The sequence below is a fragment of the Lichenostomus cassidix genome, chromosome 1Aa (genome assembly GCF_008360975.1).
Source record: "Lichenostomus cassidix isolate B80296 chromosome 1Aa, HeHo_3.0, whole genome shotgun sequence".
Taxonomy (NCBI): domain Eukaryota; kingdom Metazoa; phylum Chordata; class Aves; order Passeriformes; family Meliphagidae; genus Lichenostomus; species Lichenostomus cassidix.
This window is the reverse complement of record NC_139480.1, coordinates 23,533,601-23,556,027: the sequence shown is the minus strand read 5'-3', so window position 1 is coordinate 23,556,027 and position 22,427 is coordinate 23,533,601. Positions and strand designations below refer to the sequence as shown.

Genomic DNA, 22,427 nt, shown 5'->3' with positions numbered 1-22,427 from the left:
AGCTGAACATGAGCCAGCAGTGTGCCCAGGGGGCCAAGAAGGCCAAAAGCATCCAGGCTTGGATCAGCAATTGCGTGGCCACCACAACTAGGCAAGAGATCATCCCCCTGTACACAGCACTGGTGAGGCCACACCTCAGGTTCCATGTCCAGTTCTGGGTCCCTCACTACAAGAAAGACATTGAGGGACTCAAGTGTGTCCAGAGAAGGGCAATGGAGGTGGTGAAGGTTCTAGAAAGTGAGTCATATGAGGAGCAGCTGAGGGAGCTGGGGTGGTTTAGAATGGAGAAAAGGAGGCTCAGGGGAGACCTTATCACTCTACAACTGCCTGAAAGGAGGCTGTGGCCAGGTGGGGGCTGGCCTCTTCTCCCAGGCAACTAGCAACAGGACAAGAGCTGACACAAGGGAGGTTCAGGCCAGACATCAGTAGAAATTTCTTCACTGAAAGGGTGGTCAAGCATTGAAACAGGCTGCCCATGGAGGCGGTTCACTCATCATCCTCAGTTCAAGAAATCACTGGATGTGGCACTTAGTACTAAGGTTTAGTTGACATGGTAGCGTGTCTGGACAAGGGTTGGCCTCAATGGAGGTGTTTTCCAACCTAAATGATTCTAGGATTCTAACAGAATCTGCTGAGGCTTTGTCTGAAATGCTTTGTCTGAGACTACCTCACTATGAACTGCCTTCAGCCCATCAGCCTAATGCTACAAAACTACAGCATTCCAGATTCAGCATGACCTGGCTGTGCAGGGGCAATCTGACCAATCAGATCAGACTGTGGGCGCTGCAAGCTGTCTTTATAAGACCATGCAGCTCAAGCTGAAGAAGCCAAGGGGATAGTTTGCTGAGGACCTCTTAGCCAAGTTCTGGGACAAAATCATATCAGGGATCTCTGAAGTTGCTGAAGCAGGTGCTGATTTCAGGCATAAGGAACTTTCAAGCTTCAGGGTCAGGGCATACTCTGCCAAAACTTCCAGAGCTTAACTGGTGCTCATATTTAATTTTGACTCTCATGTATTTAGGAAAAAAGAAAAGGACATAGCTCTTCTTGGTGGCAATGAAGCTGAAAATAGGCATTCAGTGAAAGCATCAAAATTTAACATCAAAAGAAGATAAGCACAGAACAAGGAGTATTCAACAGGGGAGCACACAAATATTAACAGAGCTGAAATTAACTGAAGTAACATTGGACCCTGGCTCTCCTATACTTCATACTAAATGAGAGGAAAGAAAAATCTAGAGCATGCTCTTTGTTTATATTGCCAAAGAATTTTGCAATCTTGAAAAATTGTAGCATATTAATATACTTACTGTGGACTCTTGGTGGCTCGCCAAACAAGACACAATATGTATCAGAACAACTTAATCATTGATATGAACAAATACAATCTCTTAGGAATGCTTATAAGCTAAAATTACACTATTATTGTATTTACCCAACTCTGTGGTCAGGGACAGCTGTCAGAAACTTGCAGATAGCCTCTTGCTCAACTGGTTTATGGTATCTACCTTGCAAGTGATTTGCAGCCAAAGAGAGCAAACTAAATATCTGTAAGAGCCAAAATGAATAAATTATTATTAAAGCTCAAAATGCATAAAAAAATACATGCGACTAACACTACAATCAATTACTTCTTACAGGGAACATGAAACATCTGCCACTTCTCTAATGCATACATCTATAATGAGAAGTTAAAACTAAACCCACAGAGTTTACCAAGAGCATTTCTCTATTAACCAAATTCCAGCACAACAATGAACTGACACAGAGCACAATGGTGTCTATCATGTGGTCTAAAAAAAGCATCTGCCACAACAGAAAAAGCCAAACATCAACATAGTCATTCTTGCTTCTCGTAGACAAGAGTTCTACATACTCAGTGCAATAAACCCTCTAAAGGGCACAACGCACATGACTCTTAATGTCTCCATTTCCAGTGCATATATATCTCTCATATTTATCAATTTACAACTGACAATCTAAGTTAACTATATCTGACAGACAGGGATTCTTTCAAATGATTAAAGAAGAAGCCTTCTGCTAGACATCACTATGCATCAGTGACGTATTCCAGACACTGAACTGCCCCTGTGTGAGTTTTGAGATAGTTACAACAACATTCAGCAAGAGAAGTAGAACCTCAATAAACCTAAATGAATAGTGAAACCACTTGCCTGGAATTCAGCTGACTTTATATTTATATATATATACATATATATATACATATACATATATATATATATATATATATATATATATATATATATATTATATCAGTTTTATATATATACATATATAGAAGTATGTGGGCTGATCCTGACTGGCAAATAAGCCCCTACTGAGGCTGGCAAGATGGGGAAGAATCAGAAGGGTAAAAGGAGAAAACTTTTCATGGACTGAGATAGATACATTCTGATAAGTGAAGGGGAAAAAAAACCGGAACCCAAAAGCTAAGTGATGCAAAGGCAGTCACTTACCATCTCCCACCAGCAGACCAATGCCCAGCCACTCTCCAATTTTATTGCTGAGCACGATGTTACAGGACATGGAATATCCCTTGTGTCAGCTGGAGTGAGCAGCCCAGGGCGGTGCCCCATCCCAACCTCTTGCTCACTCTCAGCCTACTTGCTGGACATGGGGAGCAGAGTGAGAAACAAAGATGGCCTTGATTCTGCACAAACACTGCTCAGCAATAGCTAAAACACTGGTGCGTTATCAACACTGTTTCGGTCACAATCCTAAAACACAGCACCATACAGGCTGTTTGGAAGAAAAATAACTCCTAGTCAAATCCAGAACAATTGAAAAGAAAACTACTTCCCCTCCCAGAAACAGTTTCTGTAGACACAGTCTATATGACAGCCCCTTGGGTTGTCAACAGCATGAAGAACAGACCCTGAAGCTGGAAGAAGCTCATGACCATTTAACAAATATCTCAATAGCATCTGCAAGACTGCACCAATTGTGTGAAAGTTAGTACTTCAGGTCAAGAGGCAAGAGCCATCTCTCAAGTGTGAGAAGCCTGTATTCCCTCCACTTCAGAGAAAGTCATAAGATGATATGGCTGCAACCTGTTTAACAAGTCATTTATCAAAGGCAGAAAACATTTATAAACCTTTTCAGTAACCTGAGCTAGCAGATCACTGAGCCTCAGATCTTGCTAGCTTCCACTGACAACTCTGTGCATAGTTATCATTTTTGCTCCTGCCTAGCCCTTGAGTCTGGGAAAAAGAAAAAAAAATATAAGAAAAAAAAAAAGTAAATTACAATTTGTAAGACTGAATTATATATTTTTGAAGAGCTACTGTAAAAAGCCACATCATTGGTAAGAGCAACTCAAAACAAAATACACAGGAATATGGTCTCACTGATCCACCATGCATCATCCGGTAACAGCTGTAAATATATTTATTTTAAGAGAATACACATTGTCTTCAGTAGCTCTTTACACAGATAATTAGTGGCTGCTCTTTCCATGATCTGATGGCCAATTTACATTATTTTACATTTTCCTCTGGAGAACAGATTTTGAAAATGGCAAGTACCAACTCCTTTTTGGCTTTAGCCTTTTCACTTCCAAACTCAATGAGAAACTGTACTCTATAAATCAGTTTGATATCTGCATTCTCTCACATACTTTAGCAGATAGGTAAAAAACAACACATTTTTATACTTCTCATATCAACACTGGTAACAAGAATAACCCCTTGTTTTGTATTCTACATCTAAAGTCAATGATTCTGAAAGAATAAAGAAAAAAAAGGTTTCCAAAACACTACTATATAGCCTTCACAGCACTGTGAAAAGTTGTGATAGAACAGAAAATAGTCTGTTATAAATATAAACATAACAGGACTAGTATTGAACTAGCTGCTACAATGTAGTTATTAAAGCAATACTGCTACAGAAAAGGATACAATTAATGAACAGATTTTTGAGGCAAAACAAAGAATTTTGATTTCTATGAGAAATTAAATACCTCTGAATGTTTATTGATTTTTGCAAGCTCTGCTGCTGTTTTTTCATCCTTTGTCTGTAGATTTTTGTCAGCTCCCAGCTCGAGCAACTTCAAAATTACACTTCTATGTCCATGCTGTGCTGCCCATATTAATGCCTGCAAAGAACAACGTTGTTTTACCAAGTTTACATATGGATCAAAACCCATCAGTTTCAATCAATGAAGCACGGCCCAATCTGGAGACAAAGATAATTAATGCAAAAGGATCTCAAAATGGTGTTAAAGCAGAAAATTCTGAAGAATATTTCTCAAAAAGCTGCACTTTGAAACAAGCTAGTAGGTACTCACTGTTAAAAATTTTTATCATTAAATACAACATACAACAGAAATCACTTACTGTATATCCATTTTCATCTTGGGCATTTATGTGTGACCCATGAGCGACAAGAAAAGCAACAACCCGAGAATAGCCTTTTCTAGCTGCATACATCAGTGCAGTCATTTGCTTCCTGAAAGAAAAGGTGCCAGGTGAAAAAAGTATGTCAAAATCCAAAAAGAATAAAAAAAGGAAGGTGGCACACTTCTTATTTAAAAAATATTTTTAAAAGACACAGTCTAAGTGATGAGTTCTACATACATATTAATTTCAATCCTAAATTTGGAAAAAACATGCAGTTTCATGGAGGGCAAGATGTAAATCACAACTGAATACTTAAGAACATTAAAAACAACAACTATGTTAATAAATGCAAAACTCTCTCTGGTAAAACCAGTGTAAGCAAAAGAATCACAGGTCACACAGCTCTTACTGATGTGCAGAGGTGTGAAGCGATAGCAGAGGCTGCACACTTATTACCAACCGTCAGCAGCACCCCCACACTGAGTATACCCAAGAGAAGCCTTCTACAAATTATACATACAGATAATATTGATGATCTTAACTTTTCAAGTACTAAAACTAAACACAATCATAGTATTTTTGCTCTTTATCCCGTTTTTGCCTTCTGTTCCCAGAAGCCGCACCAGTAAAGGTTCAGATTAGATATTAGAATTTCTTTTTTTTCCCACTGAACGAGTTGTTAGGCATTGAAGAGTTGCCCAGGGAGGTGGTAGAGTTACTGTCTCTGGAAATGCTCAAGAGGGGTCTGGATGTAGCACTTTGGGATACAGTTTATTGATGGTTATGGTGGTGCTAGGTTGATGGTTAGACTAGATGATCTTGAAGGTCTCTTCCAATCTTGCTGATTCTACGATTCTAAGAAGTGTATCCGTTGATACCTTCTCTCCTTCATAGGTTACTGTTTCTTCCAGCTGCTGAAGGAGTACTTCAGACATCACCCCTCCCATTACTCTGTTTTTTTATATCCTGGTTTTTTATGATATATTTTTATATCATAAGACTATATATAGTCATGATCTGTTTTAGGATGATTCACAATGATATTGTATCTCATAATAATCTGTGCCCCAAAACTGTCAGTGTTTTTTTAAGACCATGCAGCAGGGCACCTTGTATGTGTGAGCAGGTTGCTTTTGGGCAGGCATTTTTAAAAGCTCCCTGCCCAGGTTTCTCAGAGCTCTTCATGGCGTGGTATTTGCATCACTGGCTGCTTGATCTTTGCTCAGGCAATGGTTTTTCTTCCTGCCTTATTTTTTTTTTTTCTCTTCTCCTTGGCTGGGAGAAGCTGCAGTAGTGATCTTTGAGCTACCTTGAGAGCAACTTCTGCAGCTGCTTGTCCAAAAAGCTGGGGGTACATTGTGCTGGCAGAAGTGGAGCAGAGCCTCCCTGCTCCAGCCCAAGCTGCTGCTGACTGCACTGAGTTGGGGACAGGATGCACTGAGTGGCTCCAGCCCAGCTGCTTTGCCTGCTGTGCCTTGCCATGGGAAAACTCTTCGTCTGCTGCTGGACAGCTCTGTGAGGCTCCTGCCTTCCCAAAAGGGATCTGAAGCCATCTTGTCACTCTGTCCTACAAAGACTGCAGTCTTCCTGCTGGGCCCATTTCAGGAATGGGAAGTTTCCAGCATTTTGGGTCTCTCTTTGTTCCAGTGGGGTGTGAGGTCTAGCAGTTTGATATCTAGCAGTTATTTACCTTTTCTTCCCTTGCCTTTCGGCATTCTGTTTGTTAATAAACTATTTTTTTCCACTTTCATCCATTTGTATTCATTTCTTATTAGTGGAAAGGGATTGTTGAATTGTCTCAAACCAAGACATGATCTGATGCTTCTAGAGGTCCTTACAAGATTAAGCCGTTGTGAAATAACGCTCAAAAGCTTCTGCTTGCAAAGTACCTTTCCAGATGCCTGACACATTCTTTGGTGGAATAAGATTGCAGAATTAAGGGGAAAAAAAGGCAATATTGAAGGAGAAAGATTGCAGAGTTTCTGGTTGCTACTAAGTAATCAGATCTAAGCTAAAATATTTTACTACTGTTGTTCAATTGAAATTTATTGTATTTTTAAAAGCAATACTTTTTAATGAAAAATACTACGTATTGCTTGTAACATATAGCTCTATGTGAAAAATTTCTAAGGATTATTCTATTTTGCTAGGATATACCTGAGGGGAGGACTGCTCTTCCCACTATTGGGTTTCTCAATACTAAGTTCATCAACCACTAGAGGGATCCCAAAATGTCTTTGTCTTAAAACAACTGTGTTAAAATTTCTGCCAATATTCAGAGAATATTCCTGGAACTAAGGTTTTGCACATCTTTCTTTGATTTGACCAGTCATACAAGGATAATGTTTTGTCTTACGCAAACACAGTTAAGTGTACTGAATGAAATCCAGTCATGTTACAAATTTGAAACAACCTTATGCTAGGGAAAAAAGTCAATCACAGAGAGATAAGCAAAATGAAAGGTAACCAGATCTTCAAGACATACAGTTAACAGAGTAAATGAAGCAAAAAGACTTGCATCAGTCTGGAACTAATTTAGTTTATCAACACTACAAAAGGAGAAGTTCTGACTGAATGTGAGGAGACATTTCACCACAGGGCACAGTCAATCAGGGAACTGGTCGCTCAGAGAAGTTTTTTAGTCTCCATCTTTAGTGAGTTTCAAGACCAGATGGCAACCTAGCCCTATTTTACGGCAGAGGTAGCTTTAAAGAAGTTGGACTAGAAACCTCCTGAAGTCCTCTCTGGCCTGAATTACCCCCTGAACCTATGAAGAATACAATAAAAATAGAGAAAGACTATAATTGCCCTCTTCAACTTAAAGAGCAAGATACATAGATATCAGTTATTATGTCTCTATAGAGATAACTATACAGAGACATATACGAATATCTATATTTTAAAGAATGAGCAGAACTTGACTATAACCTAATAATTTGTAGCAACAAAAGTCAAACTTGTTTGCCCAACATGGACACTCACTCCCACACTTCTTTTCAGTGGTAGGTAGCCTTTGATGAACTTCCCAAGCCATCACCTTTGAAGTATTTACATCTGACTGCAAAACCAGTCCAATCATGTGTGATTTAATCTTCATTTTCTCCTGCTCTCAACCTTTTTTTTTTTTTGAAACTTTGATACTACTTCACAATTACCTTCTGCTTTTTCAAACGAAAATTACTGAACAAAAGCCCTGAGGCTACAGAATAGTTTTTTCTCCAAAGAATATGATGTAGTTACAGCTGTACAGTACTGCAGGCATGATACCTGAAATCAAGCCAACAAGTCAATGACATTCAATCCACTGAAAAAAACTTCTCCATTTGCAAGTAAAACTCAATATTAACACAACATTTAAAAGGTCCATTAACACGATTGTACAATTAGCACTGCAAGCATTCAATTTTAATGTTAGAGCTCTAATTTTAAAGGCCACAAGCTGTTTCAGGATAGAAACATACACATTGCTGCACAAATTGACACTTCTAATTGCGAGGGTGTGCCCTGAGCTACCCCATGAAAGCAGAGTCCATTTACACGTATGGCCACAGGAGGGAGACGAGAGCATTAGGGAAAACAAACCTTGGTTTCCCAATCCTGCAAAGAACCCCCACAACCATAAGAGCAAGCTTTAACATGGCAAATCCACTGTTTCTTGCTTAAGCTGAAAAGAAACTAAATGTATTGGTACATCTTAGTTAGGGCAATCTAAAAACGGTCATTGAGAGTGTAGTGATAATCATCCAGACAGAAGATCTGAAGAATCCTTTCTTCATTTTGAGGAACTGCCATGTTTCAGCAGTCTGGCTTGCAGATGATGTTCTTGTCCAAACACCCATTAAGTCCTTTTGTATGGTACAATTTGCCACACGACATTTGTCCATATTGAATATGGTAACAAAGTCATAGCGAATAAATAAATAAAATCATAAAAAGGCATGTAAGCAACTATGTTTGCTTCCAGCTTTGCAGCACCAATATAAAAATCAAGATCTCATGCAAATGAAGAGAGGTTTTTGTTTATACCTTTAGAATTACAGAAAATTCTGAGTTGGAAGTGATTCACAAGGATTAATGAGTCCAACTCCTGGCCCTGGACATGACAACCCCAAGAATCACGCCACATGGTTGAGAGCATTGTCCAAATGCTCCTTGAGCTGTCAGATTAGGTGCTATGACCACTTCCCTGGGAGCCTGTTCCAGTGTCTGACTACCCTCTGGCAGAAGAAACTTTTCCTAATATCCAACATAAACATCCTCAGACACAGCTTCGTGCTCTAAGTCTCCCTGCTTTTATATTTAGACAGGAGAAAAAGAAAAAAAATAGATGCTTTTTCAGCTTTTAGGGCCATCCAAAACTTTGTATGTGACATGGACACAAAGAAACAACCAGAAATTCTTACAGACTCACTTCACCTTGTGGAAAAAATGGGGCAAAACTTAAATCACAAGAGAACAAGCTACTACAAGCCCTACTACCCTGAAGCCTCGTGGAATATTTCAAAAGAGGAAGGAGAGGAGATGTCTCCTATTTACACACAGGTTTCTTTCCAGTGGAAAGACACTTAAAGAAAATTCAGTATTTCAAGTTGGTGATCTTGACAAGTTGTAAGTAAAGTCTCATAACTGGTAATATGTTTATTAAGTAGTCCAGTGTATCAGTAATACTAGAATAAGTACAGCAGGTAGAAAACAATTTAACCCTGAGTTTAGCCTCACTCTTTTCTCACTGAGATCCCAAAGCAGGGAAATGATGTTGAAAGACACTATTTTAGTCTGTTGATCTGCAAACTGATCAGTGCTTCAGATAAACAGGAAGCATCTTCAGAAGCTTTTGGAGCCAGTTTCACCACTTCACTGCTGCACATTAAGCCTGGAACTTAGCAGCAACAGTGTGAGAAACTAAGTGGTAACTGTGTTCACAGCAACAGAAGATAATCTATTTGCCCATTTTCTGGCTTAGGGGGATTTAATGATAAAGTGGGAAACCCTATATAACAATATTGGAAGAACATACTTTAGTATAACTTTAAGAAAGCACTGCAGGTTAAAAAAGGCTTTTAAAAAACATTACCTAAAGTTTCCCAGGCCTTACAAAGGGATAAAGTATATAATTTACATTTTGAAACAAGAGGAAGGTGAATGACATGAGATAAGCAAAACAAATTTCTCAAGGTAGGATTCACTTAAATGAAACATTCAGGCTATAGTAGCTCTACAATGGCTACTCAGAGCAGGCCTTACAATGCCTTCTTGTTTCACCTAGCCATTACTCTATTTCTTGTTTGACTTTCAAAACCCTTTAGGTTGCACTTACGCTTTGATACCGTACATTCTCATCAACAAAACTGTTTTTACAGCCACCAGTATGCAGTTTCCAATTCTGATTTAGCAAAAATATTGTACGTTACACTACAGAATACTTTCTCCTCAGTACTGTATCCCCTTGCAAAGAAACCACCTACCTACCCATTCCTAAACTCACCTACTTTCTTTTAATTTCAAAAATCAGTTTCTTTCCCACTAGTCCTTCCCTACTCCACACATACTTAATAAATTAGACCCACCCCACACACGCCCCCAAGTTTCTGTGTATCACCTCCAAATGACATGAAAGGAAAGAGCCTACTGGTTGCCCTGACAGTACAACAGAAAAAGGATAAACATTAAACTCTGCCTTACATCAAAGTTAAGTATTCTGCTTTGCATTCACACACATTCCAGAGCTTGGTGGACAAAAGAGAAACTTCTAGAATCATTCTGGTTCTTTCATGCTGAGAAAGCCAAATAATGAGAACCATAGTTCTTAACACCTGTGGTAAGCCGATCACGCAGGAAGTACTTTAATAATATAACAACTCCCTGACAGTTCTGATCACTCCCACAGAACATCCTGCTCACTCTACTGAAACAGGTGAAATGGGACTGCAGTGCCACAAAGAGGGGCTGTTTGATCCCTTATCACATAAGCCAGTTTATTGTGTTTCATTCTCATTTCTGAACACAGAGCAGGAAATCCATGAGAAACAGCTGCTGCCTGAGCACACAGACCCAATGATGGACTGGCATGCACAGATGTCAGATACTGGAAAGGCATAAAGGCAGCTCGAAGATTTGAGATGACAAGGTCTGGATTTTTAAAGCCTCTGCTTTTATTTGGCACAAACATGACATCTCTGATTGTCACTTAATTTATCTTGTCGTTTGAGAAAGACTACTGCTACAAAAGTGAAAAAGCCACAACCGTATCTGACAGATGCATGAATAACTCATGTTAACACAAAGTCTTGGGACATAAAAAGATAGAAAATATATATTTGTACATAAAGATCGATCATGCAAAACATACTCTAAGTTTATCTATAAAAATTTAAAAATTAAAATTCCTACCTCTTGTGTCAGCATTCACCCATTTCCCCTCCAAAGTTTAGCCAAAGGCCTGTCCAAATGCAAACCTGCAGCTTTGCACCCTTGCTTACATTTTCAACACCAAATACAAAGTTAATAACACAAAGACTTCCCTTATTCTTTAAAGCAGGATGTTTATTCTAACACCCAACTATCTGACGACAACAATATGTAATTATTTCAGACTGTGTAGCTTTCTCTTCTCTTCTCTCATGAAGAGTTTCTAGTCTCTCTGGTAAGAAGAAAGGAATGGCATTTAAATTTCGTACCAGATAACAGTTGCACTTCAGCAGAACTGTGTTTCCTCCTTGTCTATCAGCACTATGCTCATAGAGAGGTTCAGGGCCTTGAGTAATTGAATTCTACTACGGAAAACCAAAGGCCTTTAATTCTATTCTTTTTAGAGAGCTACTCAGTTTATATACCCCCGGTAATGTGCTGAAAGAGGTGTGGTATAAAAAAAAAAAAAAAAAAAAATCAGTTAGCTGAAAAACCAGTTGACCTAAACAATACTTTTTTAATCAGAGGCAAGGACTGACTGGGGTCAGTCCAGAATTCATTCCTTTTTGATGTAAAATGAAACATTTCATCAGACTGCGCACCTACAGGCATCTCACAATGCACTGCTTCAAACTGCTAAGACACAAAGTTGAGATTGAAGAAGGATGTTATTACTTGATTCTAAAAGGAGCTTAAAGCTCTTAAAGATTGCAGTGGGATATATATATATTTCATTTACAGAATTTTATTTTCCACAGGAAGCAGTCTATGAAAAGAATATAGCTGGATACCCACAAAAAGCTCAAAAGTAAAGCATGAATTTAAAGAATTAACTGATTTAACTTCTATCCCTATGCAGAAGAGGCAATATAATTTAGGAAAGGCAGAGGACATATTTCTTGCCCTTATACCTCAGTTAAGCGAATACTTAAGATTAATTTATATCTTGCTCAGCTGAAGAACATACTCACAATTTGACAAAGCTGATCATAGTCTTACTTAGATTAACAAGTGTACTAAGCAGATATAAATTTCTGGACACTAATCTTTTCTAATAGAAGCAGCAGTGAAATTACAAGTAAGTACACTTCATCTTAAACAACAGAAATGTGTATAAAGACATCTCTGTATAATAATATTCAATTTTGTACTGTATCCCCAGACACAGGGGTTTTGGTACCTGCAAGTAAGGTTAGGGTCAGCATTCCTTGATAGAAGCAGTTCAACAGTGTTCAAGATGTTCTCCTCTGAAGCTTGTGCAGCACATGCCGCCATCAACACAGTGTATTTATCTGTGTGGAAATTTGCAGTTAGAGAATTACATATGTATATGTAAATACCATGCTAATCAAGAAGTTCCATTAAAAGTCTTTATATTTGCTAGAGCTGTTAACCAGGTTTTAATACTCTAGGATATTTGGAAAAGGCTAGCAATCTTGTTTTCCTGTCTATGAAAGTCACTAGAATGATCAGACAAGACAAAAGGCACCTGAGGAGATACCCAGAAAGATGAGAGTGAATCACAGTAGTAAAGCATCTGTTCCCTCTGAAGTTTAGAATACTTTGCAAGTACCCCAAAACTACAGTAGGAGCTTAACTACAGATGCTTATTTCTCAAAATGCATTTCATACCAGTAGATTCACTCCCTGTTCCTCCCCTCCTGCAACAGAAAATAACAGACAGATGACAGGAAGTTAACTGCAATGGATAAAAAAGGGTACATGAAATGTATAAGCACGTAGCAACACCAATTTTGGGGAGAATAGAGGCCCATACAAAGGACACTTCACCAAAAAGGGCTTATGATAGGTCTTAAGGAGGAAGAATTAAATTTATTAACTTACTATGGTCCAATAGTGGCAGAAGGAATATTAGAAGTATCTGCTTAGATGTGGATTTAAAGAACACCTATCCACACAGTCCATAAGAATACCAGCATATTTACTACTCCAGCTCTGAAACCAGCTGGGTGTTACATGCCACCTTGGCTCACAAATCAAAACTGTACTACTGCTGTTTGCCCACAGAACACAGGAGACCTCCTTTCCCATGATTACCATGGCTTCCATGTGGGAAACATAATACCTCAAAGACCTTAGCAAGTAAGTCGGCCCCAGTGTCATTTAGAAGACTGCCATTTGAATAAGCCCATTTTGCTTATTGCACAAACTTGTTCACAAGTTCAAACATGCCTTCATCCATTTAAGAAGTATAATACTAGCTGTACCTACTTCAGATCCTATCAAGCATTACAACATATTTCCTAATTTTGTTGTAGAAGTTTTAAGACTGAGTATAATTAACATCTTTATTCTTCAATGAGGTCAGATTTCATTATATTTAAATATGAAAAGTTTGTTATGTACTTTGCCCCCAGTGCTCTCTCACCACTTCTTGTCCCCCACCTTTACAAATTAGTTCCACATGTACATTAATTTGGTTTTTTAATACATCATCTTTTAATTTTCAACTGCCTCATTTAGAAATAACTTGATACATTGGTACAAGACAAATTTTTACTCTAAATGCTTAACCTGATTATCAATAAGAACATGAATGGAAAGATGGCAAAACTTTAAATATAGCACTGGGAATGGTATTTAGGAGGAACCTGCAGTTACATTTGTAATCATTATCTCAGGTAATGATAAGAGTGGGAAATTAATTTCCATTAGCCTATCTATAGCTCATATATGTGAGCAAGAGAGAAAAAAAAGGAAAGAAATACCTTAGAATTCTTAGATTTCTCTTTCGCAGAGAAAAACTGCTTAAGGAGTGCAAAAAAAGGTAAGTGTATGTTCAGACTAGACAAAACACCCAGTAGATATGGTGAAACTGTTCCTCAAAGATGCAACATTTTGAGCCCGGCACATAGTGAATGATGTATTAGCTCTTGTCAACTACCAAGAAGGGTAAAACTAAGTAACTACTTATAAAGAATGACTGAAGAGTGACTGGAGGTGATTAACAGTATACCTGTTTACTAGGATTATAAGCATTAAATGCTAATTACTATAGGATCACTTGTATGATTGCCTGCTGATGTAAAAAATAGCAAGAGGACTGGTGAGATTTAATGCCCTTTTAGGATAGCATAGCTTTACTGAACACACATGGCCTGACCCAAATGAATGACTTACAAGACTGCTCCTGGCTGGACTGTACTCTGCTACCCATATGCCCTAGTTTATAGTTTTCCTACACAGACTAAGAGGGAAACAAGCCAAGACATCTGATCCTAGCGAGCTGCCACTTTGGGCAAAGACAGTTGGTCACACAAATGAAAAAATGCCATGCATTTGGTTACCTCGTCAGCCTAAACTATTACCTATAGCAGTTTCTGCCCCATTTATAGCTTTCTACAGCCATAAACAAGGAAGAGGTATAAGCTGTAGACAGACACAAGGAAGTTCTCTGAAACTGGCGACAAGGGCAGCAACTAGAAGGCAGCACAGTTGCTTTTGGTGTAGGCAATTTAATCTCATTCTCTGAACAACTGCTAAGAGGTTAGAGAAAATTTTCAGAGCCAGATTTGTACCATCTGCATTTCAGTCTACTACTACTGCAAATATTGGCAAGTTACTGGAAAATACGATCACCGCTTTTACGTACTTGGCAGTATTGTGGGATAAATATTCCAACACAATGGAAGAGATGGGGAACAACCACAATTTAAGTAGAAAAAGAGTTATTATAAAGCCATAAAAATTGACAGAGCAACTAATAGTACTTAGAAACTACACTGAACTCTTGCAGAAGAAAGGTGATCTAGCAATACACTGAAGAACAGTTTTCTAAGTAGAAAACAGAAAAATTGCACTCTAGTTTTAGAGAAGTCCACATTAGCTTCCCACAAACTGGAAAGCCATTCATGTTGTTTGAGACGTTACCTGGTCTCTATGTACATACTGCGTAACAGGATCAACCCTGTACAACTTTATACTAGAATTTTGAGCAAGTAATTCCAAACACTTTTTTTTAAAGTACTCGAGGTTTGGGAAGTGTGGGGGAAAATGGAGTTGAGAAACAAAGAACAAAAAACACATCAACCAATTCCAGATCAATTCCAAGAACACAATTTTTACTTTAAAACTACTACTTTTACTTCAAAACTGTGAAAGGTAGAGTTCCACTGTGAACTTTTGATTTTTCTCCCCATGTATGTAAACAAGAGAATAAGGATAGGGACAATGCCTGGTACTGAGCATTACGAGCCAGTATTTTTCATTCCCCTCTTACCTATTTCAAAACATGCATTAGCACCTCTGTCCAGAAGAAGACGTACTACTGCAAAGTTAGCCACACTGGCTGCACACATCAGTGGAGTCCATCCAAACTGAAAGTTAGTTTCTATGCTGATACCTGTCAAAATTTTAGAAATTAAAATCATAAAACTGCATCACAACAAACATGCTTTTTGCAAACCTTACTCTCAATATGTATCATTACAAAGGCTACACCTTGTTTGCATTTACTCCTAGGGAGAGAAATCTCTAATAGCATTTTCTTTTTAATACAACTTTATTTAGAACACCAGAAAACAACTTTTAAAACTGACACCAGTGATGCCCAGTTCTCAATCCAAGGAGTTAAGTACCACAGAAAGACTACATTAAAAAACCTCAAACATTTAGCTGCAAAAATAATTTCATATAAGCACACAGAACCTATTTTCTCTACCTCTAAGCAATAGTTTTCTTCAATCAAAATAAAAAATTTTGACGTTTGCTAAGCCAAGAGGACTGCTGTGGAAGCAAATTGCTTGTCAGGCGATTAAGATCACATCTAGGGTTTCCTGCTTCACAGCTCCTTTTATTCTCTGTCCTGCAAGACAGCTAGCAGATTTACATTTGGTTCAACAAAATATTATCTCAATAAAAAGAGTAGGAGACTATGCAAGGGTCAAACACAATTACCAGAATTGTTTGTTACTCTTTTTAATAGCCAGAATGGCTAAAATAGATAGAAGGATGCTTGCCAGACAGCCCAACCCTCCAAAATGCACCAAGAACCAAGTATAAGACTGAGATACTTATCTGACAATGTTCTAGTAAAAGCCCCTAAGCATTTTTTCAGTAAGAAGAATCATCTTTCCTTCAGTCCTTCAACAAATTTTATAACCTATAGAACAGTTTCCATCAGGTAGTTCCATATTAGTCCTATGGTGACTATGGATAATTAAAAATATTTCTTTAGGGAAAAAACGAACTGGAAAAGAAAAAAAAAAACCCACAAAACTATCCTAAGAAATTTAGGATAGTTTGATATGATGTGCATACTTTCTCATGCAATATGTGTACTTTCCATGTCTTGGTACTACGATGTCAAAGATGTGTTCAGTGTAGCAACAGAAAGTCATTAAAGCTGAGGGACTAACAGGTCATTACTCTTGGATTGATTCTTTAATTTTGTAAGATCACTGGAATTGTAGAATCAATAAAGAGGTAGCAATTCGGTGAAAGCATTCTAATGTGTTGAAGCTTTTAGCATCTGTAAGCCACAGAATTTACAATCAGATCTCCTTAGCAACACATACATGCTAGCTGCAGTTAATGCCACAGCACACTGGTTGGTCTGCAGCGTTCAAAAGTTTTCACTGAAGCCCACACAAATTCTACAAGGGGAGACAGCAAATGTCCCTTAGCAGTCGTATCAGAACTTTCCTGTAGTTACTTCAAGAATTTAGCAAGTCTGATATACAACAGCCCACTGAAGTAACACTATTGAGAAAAAAATACCAGAAAACTGTCAGCCTTAAAAGGTCTCTTTTCCTTGCAAGAAGAATAGCAGTCCATGTAACTACAGCTCCTGTCCAGAGTTTTTTACTTTAATACATATCAGAACAATAGTGACAAATGATCTATTTGGCAGTTATATAGAGACTTATTAAAACTCTTGAGAAGACATTTTTCTCAATCCTATGTACATCTATAGCAGCCAGTATCTGCTATGATGCTGGTGCTTTTTCTAAGTTCTAGAAGTAGAATGGTATATTTGGCAATATGCTGTTTATCCTGCATAGTCTCCTACCATCTTGGTAGTGACTGCCTTGAAGTACCACTCGGCGTGAAAGTCACAATGCAAACAAGCAGTAATCACAGAGGAAAACAAAGAAAGAACAACTGAAACAGCAATAGTCATGTGGCTTCTTGGCTGTTTGGTTTTAGGAGCTGACTGAACTAGAAATGTCTCACCTTAGTGACTACTCAAATAGGTTATTACTCTCATTACATGAGGTGTTGAAATAAGCACTGTTAGTTCAGCATTTAAAATGACCCTTAAGAAATCCTATAAAACAGTGAAGGCCAGAAAAAAAAATTTAGTGAAAAATCAGGCCAGATCCAACAGCCAGGGAGAAGGGAGGCTGCTACAGCTCTGCAACCCCGTGTCCAACCCATATCGATGCTGAGCATGTATTCCCAGCAGGCATTGCACAGCCTACTGGCCACAGTGATCAACACAGACAAACAAAGCACTCTTATGAACATAGCAGGACCAGTATCATCCTGTCATCTATATCCTCCAGCTGTTGGCAACACAGACACATGAGCCTCTGACCTCTGGTCCCACTCCTGTGACTGGCACAGCTTTCACCCTCTCCTGTTTCTACAGTTGCTTGGCCCCCAGGCACAAGGACCTTATGTTACAGCCTTGGGAATCCCTTGCTCTGAGTCTAATTTGCCTGCCCATGGGCTTCTCTGCTTCTCTGAGACTGTAGAGGTGGGCCTGTGATAGGCTACTGGCTTCCATGATGGGCCTCGGAGGAGCTGAACCAGGGCACCATTTGGGCTACCTCATCTGCCATTATCCGTGTTCCTCTGCAGGTATGGGCAGAGGAGCTTTTCAGTTACATGGCCTCAAATTACAGCTAGGAGACAAGCCAGATGCAACATTCTTCCTTACAATCTGAGTTACAGATAAATGTCTTCCCATTTAAGCAGCAATGGGGAGAAATACATTCTGGATACAGACAAGCTCTACAGCAGAATCTATGTGAAGAATATGAATAATAGTGAAGCAAAAAAATAGCAAAGGAAGAACTACATTCTTTTTGTGACTACTACTGTTTCTCCCATTCCCTTCTAAATACTTTCTTGACTGTGGCTCATAATAGCTATAGTAGAAAGGTTGTTTTTATAAAGAAAAATGTAACTCTGCTAAGTAATTCCATGTTTGACACCAAAAATATGAGGTCTTGACTTTCATTCGGTTTAAAAACAGCGCTTAGTATTGGAATCCACTCACATTCAGACACCATTTACCTGAGGGGAAGTTCTAAAATGCTTGATCCTCTAAGACCTTTTCCAGTGAAGTATTGATTTCTTTTAAGTCTGTCAGTACTTAATGCTGTGTTCCCATAATACCTTAAAGCAGAGTCATGTTAGAGCTGCTGATGTCTCCCACTGCTGGGCCAGCTACAGTGGTCACCTGACTCAGGGCTCAGAGTCCTAAACTGTCTGAGAAATTATTCTCACACACTATGCCTCTCCCATTCCTGTAGTTTACTAGTACTTAAAATTCCCTCAACTGGCTCACAAAAGATGAGATGAGCTCCAGCACTCATTCAAAGATACAAGTGGAACAAACCGTTGAAGGAAAACACAAAAGAGGATTTGACTGCAGTTATATCTTTAATCACACTAAACTGTCATAAGGACATAACTTTTAATTCCATTTTAGGAAATGGAACACATGAATTACATGGTGTTAAGTATTCTACTCCAAAAGCAGACCAAAATGTGCAAGCGATCTTTGAATGTGCTATTTGCTTGCACTGCCTTTTGTGACACGTATTTCAGAAACTTTTTCTTAAGTTGCCATTTTATAGGAATGGTAAGGAAAAACATTGTGCTTGTCCATCTCCTAAAGGAGCCCTTTAAAACTGCCTAAGCATCAAAAATCCTAAAACATCTAAGCAAGCCAGAAGACAATATGGTCTCACTCCACCCAAAGGAATTGCCCCAGTTGTTGCTAGGAAATCCACTTCCAACAAAAACCCTGAATTTGGCTGACTGCTGGTACTGACTGCTCCTACAAACTCTACCAAGCATACACTAAAGGTAATTCTGGAGGCAAAGATTTAATCTGAGAGCACAGATCCTCTGAAGGACAAGATCACCCTTCTTCAGAAAGACCTCCCTGATAGGCACTGTGTTCCACTGCTTTGCAGAACAGCACTGGATGGGTCAGAATTTACTGCTGATTCCATTTCCATGAAATGATATATTCTTTTATGATACTGCCTTGTTCATTTCAGGAGACAGGAAACTAGACTACATGAATCCTTGGCCTGAATTTATGCTCTTACAAAAACTTATTACCATCTTGCAACAGCACAGAACTGACCACTGTGTAGCAAGCATTAGCACAGAAAATGAACTCTTTCTGTTTGACTGCAATACAACAATTAAAAATGGATGGCTGCAGCAAAACAATTAAGAAATCTGATGGACAGACATCACTAAAAACTCTACTCATAAATGAGACTGTATTTTCTCAAAGCAAGACAGATGTATTTCACTTTTGTACTGTGCTTCTTGTATTTCAGCCCATGCAATAGTTTTGCTTAATTTGAAAAAAAAACCCAACACATTCCCCTTATTGTGGTGAGAAACAGTTGGCTTCTAAAAGGGCAAATAATGTCATTGTTTCAAAACTCAGAAAACCCCATTGCTAACTAAGAAACTACTTTCTTCCCTAAGACAGATTTTCCTCTGAGAACAAGCTCTTGGTTACTATATTCTCCTTGCTTGCTGAAGCAGAACTTCCTGACAATTATCACTAGGCAGGTCAACTCAACTATGCAGTTTCTGATTGCCCTGGATGCTTCAATAAGTGATCTAATCTTCCTAACATTGATTAACAAACACATTAAGGACAAAAACTGAGTAATAGAACAGGGAAAAAGGCTTTCAGTGTTAAAACAGACTACTTTTTAGTGACAAATGCCACATAAAGCCTGTTAGACCTTTCAGAATCACAAAATCTTTGTTCAGCTGATGTTGCCAGGACAGCAGTATTACATAGGCCACATACCAGAAACTTAACAGTACTGTGAAGTGGAGAGAAAAAAAAAGGAAAGGAAGTTCCAAACTGGGGGAGCATTAAAATAAAAAAGGCTAGTCTCCCCTTATTACCCACGGTGCACAACCTTCAACACTGAAACAAGACCACCCACTGAATCACCTTCTCTCAGTTTAAACCACCTCTAATTCAGTGTTCATAATTGCTATTTGCATGTTAAAGATGCATCTGAAAACAGAGAAACATTTCATAGTTCAAACATTATCGTTTTCTCAATTTTCAGGGCTCCTGACTGACAAAAGAAACACAAATTAAAAGAAACGTGCTGGAATACTGAATCTGAGTCACTGAAAAAGTAATTTAATATTTTAAAATAACATGTTGAGTGCATGTAGGAGCATGTGCATGTTTGCAATAAGGGAAATAAAGCCTTATTTTAAATTAAAAAATCCAGTATTCTTGGTGAGTTCAATAAAAACATTCAACTTTGTAACTGACTTTCCTCACCCGAGTTTAAGAGTTCTTCAATTAATGACACATCACCACGAAACAGAGCCTTCTTTAATGCCTCATTCTTGTCCACCTGCAACATTTGATCCAACTGCAAGATAAACAAGGAAAAATTAAGTCAAAACCCAGAGACTGTTTCAATGCAAAAACAATGTAGCTCGGTTTCAGTATTAAAGCACTAATGATCTCTGAAAGCACATAGCACAGAAGGAGGGAAAGACCAATGTAAAATTTCTGTTCTTCCATCTCTGTAGATCTGTTCAGAGTCTACTACAAAGCCTAAGTTTTAAAATCAATTTTTCTGAGAGGTTCCATTCTCTGAAAATGGAAATATCTTCTTTCTTAACAGACCTGCTACCCTCCCATGCTGCTCTCAATTTTTCTTACCAGAATTTGATTTCAATTCAGATTGTTTTTCATCTTATGGCACTAGAAAAACATTGCAATGCATTTCTGTACCTTTTTTTCTTTTTTTGTACCTTTCACACATTGTGAAGTACAACGTTAAAAAACACAATTATGAGATATGAAAGTTTGAACTTGAGTGAAGGAACCTCAATGACTAACTGTCTGGCCTAACACATCACAACTCCACTGCTGTGAGGGGTTACGGCTCCTCTCTCATCCTATTCTGCGGTGACAGAGGCATTTGGAGTGCTGCATCATAAACGTTCTGACTGAACTAACCATAAGGCTAGTTTATGCAACCGACAGTTGCCCAATTCAGTTCTTTTCAAAAGCATTATAACTTTGTCCTCTATTAAAGCTGCAGATGCAGCTGAGGATTGCTGCTCGAGTGATCGCGATTGTACAAAGCATTTACATACACGGGTAAGTAGGGGATTGAGTATTCACTAGTTTCCTTAGAGACAGAAGTGGGTATGAAACGAAGTTGTCTTTCATCATAAGGTTTGATCCTGACATTGTAACTTAGAAAAACACAATTTTCACGGCACATTGTAGCCCATCTTTCCAATAACATTTTTAAAGACTTCAACAAAAGTGTATAGACCACCAAAGGTGAGAAACACTCAATAGAACAATTTAGCCCTGTTTTTATTCTATTCAGATAACAATTTTCAAATAACATATATCTTTGGATAGGAACCTCTATTTAAAGATCAAGGGCCCTAGAACACTGGCTATAACCTTTAGCCTGAGTACTTCACGAATTCAGTTATACTTCCATTTTTAATTCTGGTCATGAGAAAAGACCACACTTAAAATCCCTCACAGAGTCTACCTCACACTAATGGATACTTCATATCTGTTACATGCAATAAAACTACTGAAATTTTCCAGTTAGCAAGAGACACTGTCACAGAGATTTAAAACAGATTTACAGGCCTTCAGTCACTTTCAAATTTACTCTCATGCTGAAATTGGATTAGGACTAGGGTCTGCTAATTAAGAGGAGAAAGTGCTCCTAAATAGACACTAAGGGTTTATGTAATAAGACAAACCCCTACAGTTCAGGTTTCGTTTACCGGATTGAGGGTACACCAGCGTTACTCTGGTAGGAAACACCCTAAGAGGAAGCACCAGCCCCACCGTCTCTGCCACCCACCGCGCCCCGCTCCCTCACGGTTCCGAGACCAGGCCGCCCCCCACCCGAGAGCGCCCAGCCACGGCTGGCAGGCACCGGGCGCAGGGAGGCTCGGCCCCACCTGCGGCTCCTGCCGTACGACGCCAATGTCCCAGTCGCCGTCATCGCTGTCGCTGTCCTCGTCGCCGCCCGCCACAATGCGGGACGCGGAGAGCACCGCAGCCATGGCGGCCCTGCTCGCGCGCGTCGCCTCAGCGCCGGCAGGTCACGAGGCCGGGGGGCCTCTTTCCCGCGCAGCCGCGCCCCGCCCCGCCGGGCCCGCCCCTCAGAGCGGCGGGAGGGCCGCGCCGGGCCGGCTGCGCGCGGGAGCGCCCTGGGCGGGCAGCTGGGGCTGGGCAGGGGAAGGGGAGACCTGCTCCGTGCTGGGTAATCGTCAGACGCCAGGGAAAGAAAACAGTGACGGTGGTGCTGTAAACACGTGGGGCTGTGACACGGCGCACTCGTGGCTGGCCTGCTTTGCGGGTGTTGGGTGATGCGGCAGAGCGATGTGTGAAGTCGTGTCTTTAGATCTGTGGCTGGT

General features: G+C 39.3%; 1 protein-coding gene across 2 annotated transcripts in view; it reads right to left on the bottom strand.

Annotated features, from left to right (window-relative positions):
- The window catches only part of ASZ1 (ankyrin repeat, SAM and basic leucine zipper domain containing 1), a 36,570-nt gene extending 14,439 nt beyond the window's left edge, over window positions 1-22,131 (bottom strand). Inside the window, exons 1-7 of one of the 2 annotated variants that reach the window (XM_085042644.1) lie at window positions 21,969-22,131; window positions 20,299-20,392; window positions 15,007-15,129; window positions 11,947-12,058; window positions 4,356-4,467; window positions 3,980-4,114; window positions 1,436-1,548 (exon numbers count right to left, since the gene is read on the bottom strand). In XM_085042644.1, coding sequence (XP_084898770.1) covers window positions 1,436-1,548; window positions 3,980-4,114; window positions 4,356-4,467; window positions 11,947-12,058; window positions 15,007-15,129; window positions 20,299-20,392; window positions 21,969-22,073 — 794 coding nt within the window. In that variant the 5' untranslated portion in view covers window positions 22,074-22,131. The remainder of the gene's footprint in view (window positions 1-1,435; window positions 1,549-3,979; window positions 4,115-4,355; window positions 4,468-11,946; window positions 12,059-15,006; window positions 15,130-20,298; window positions 20,393-21,968) is intronic. The other variant, XM_085042636.1, reaches the window with a different exon arrangement.
- Between the last annotated feature and the right edge of the window lie 296 nt (window positions 22,132-22,427).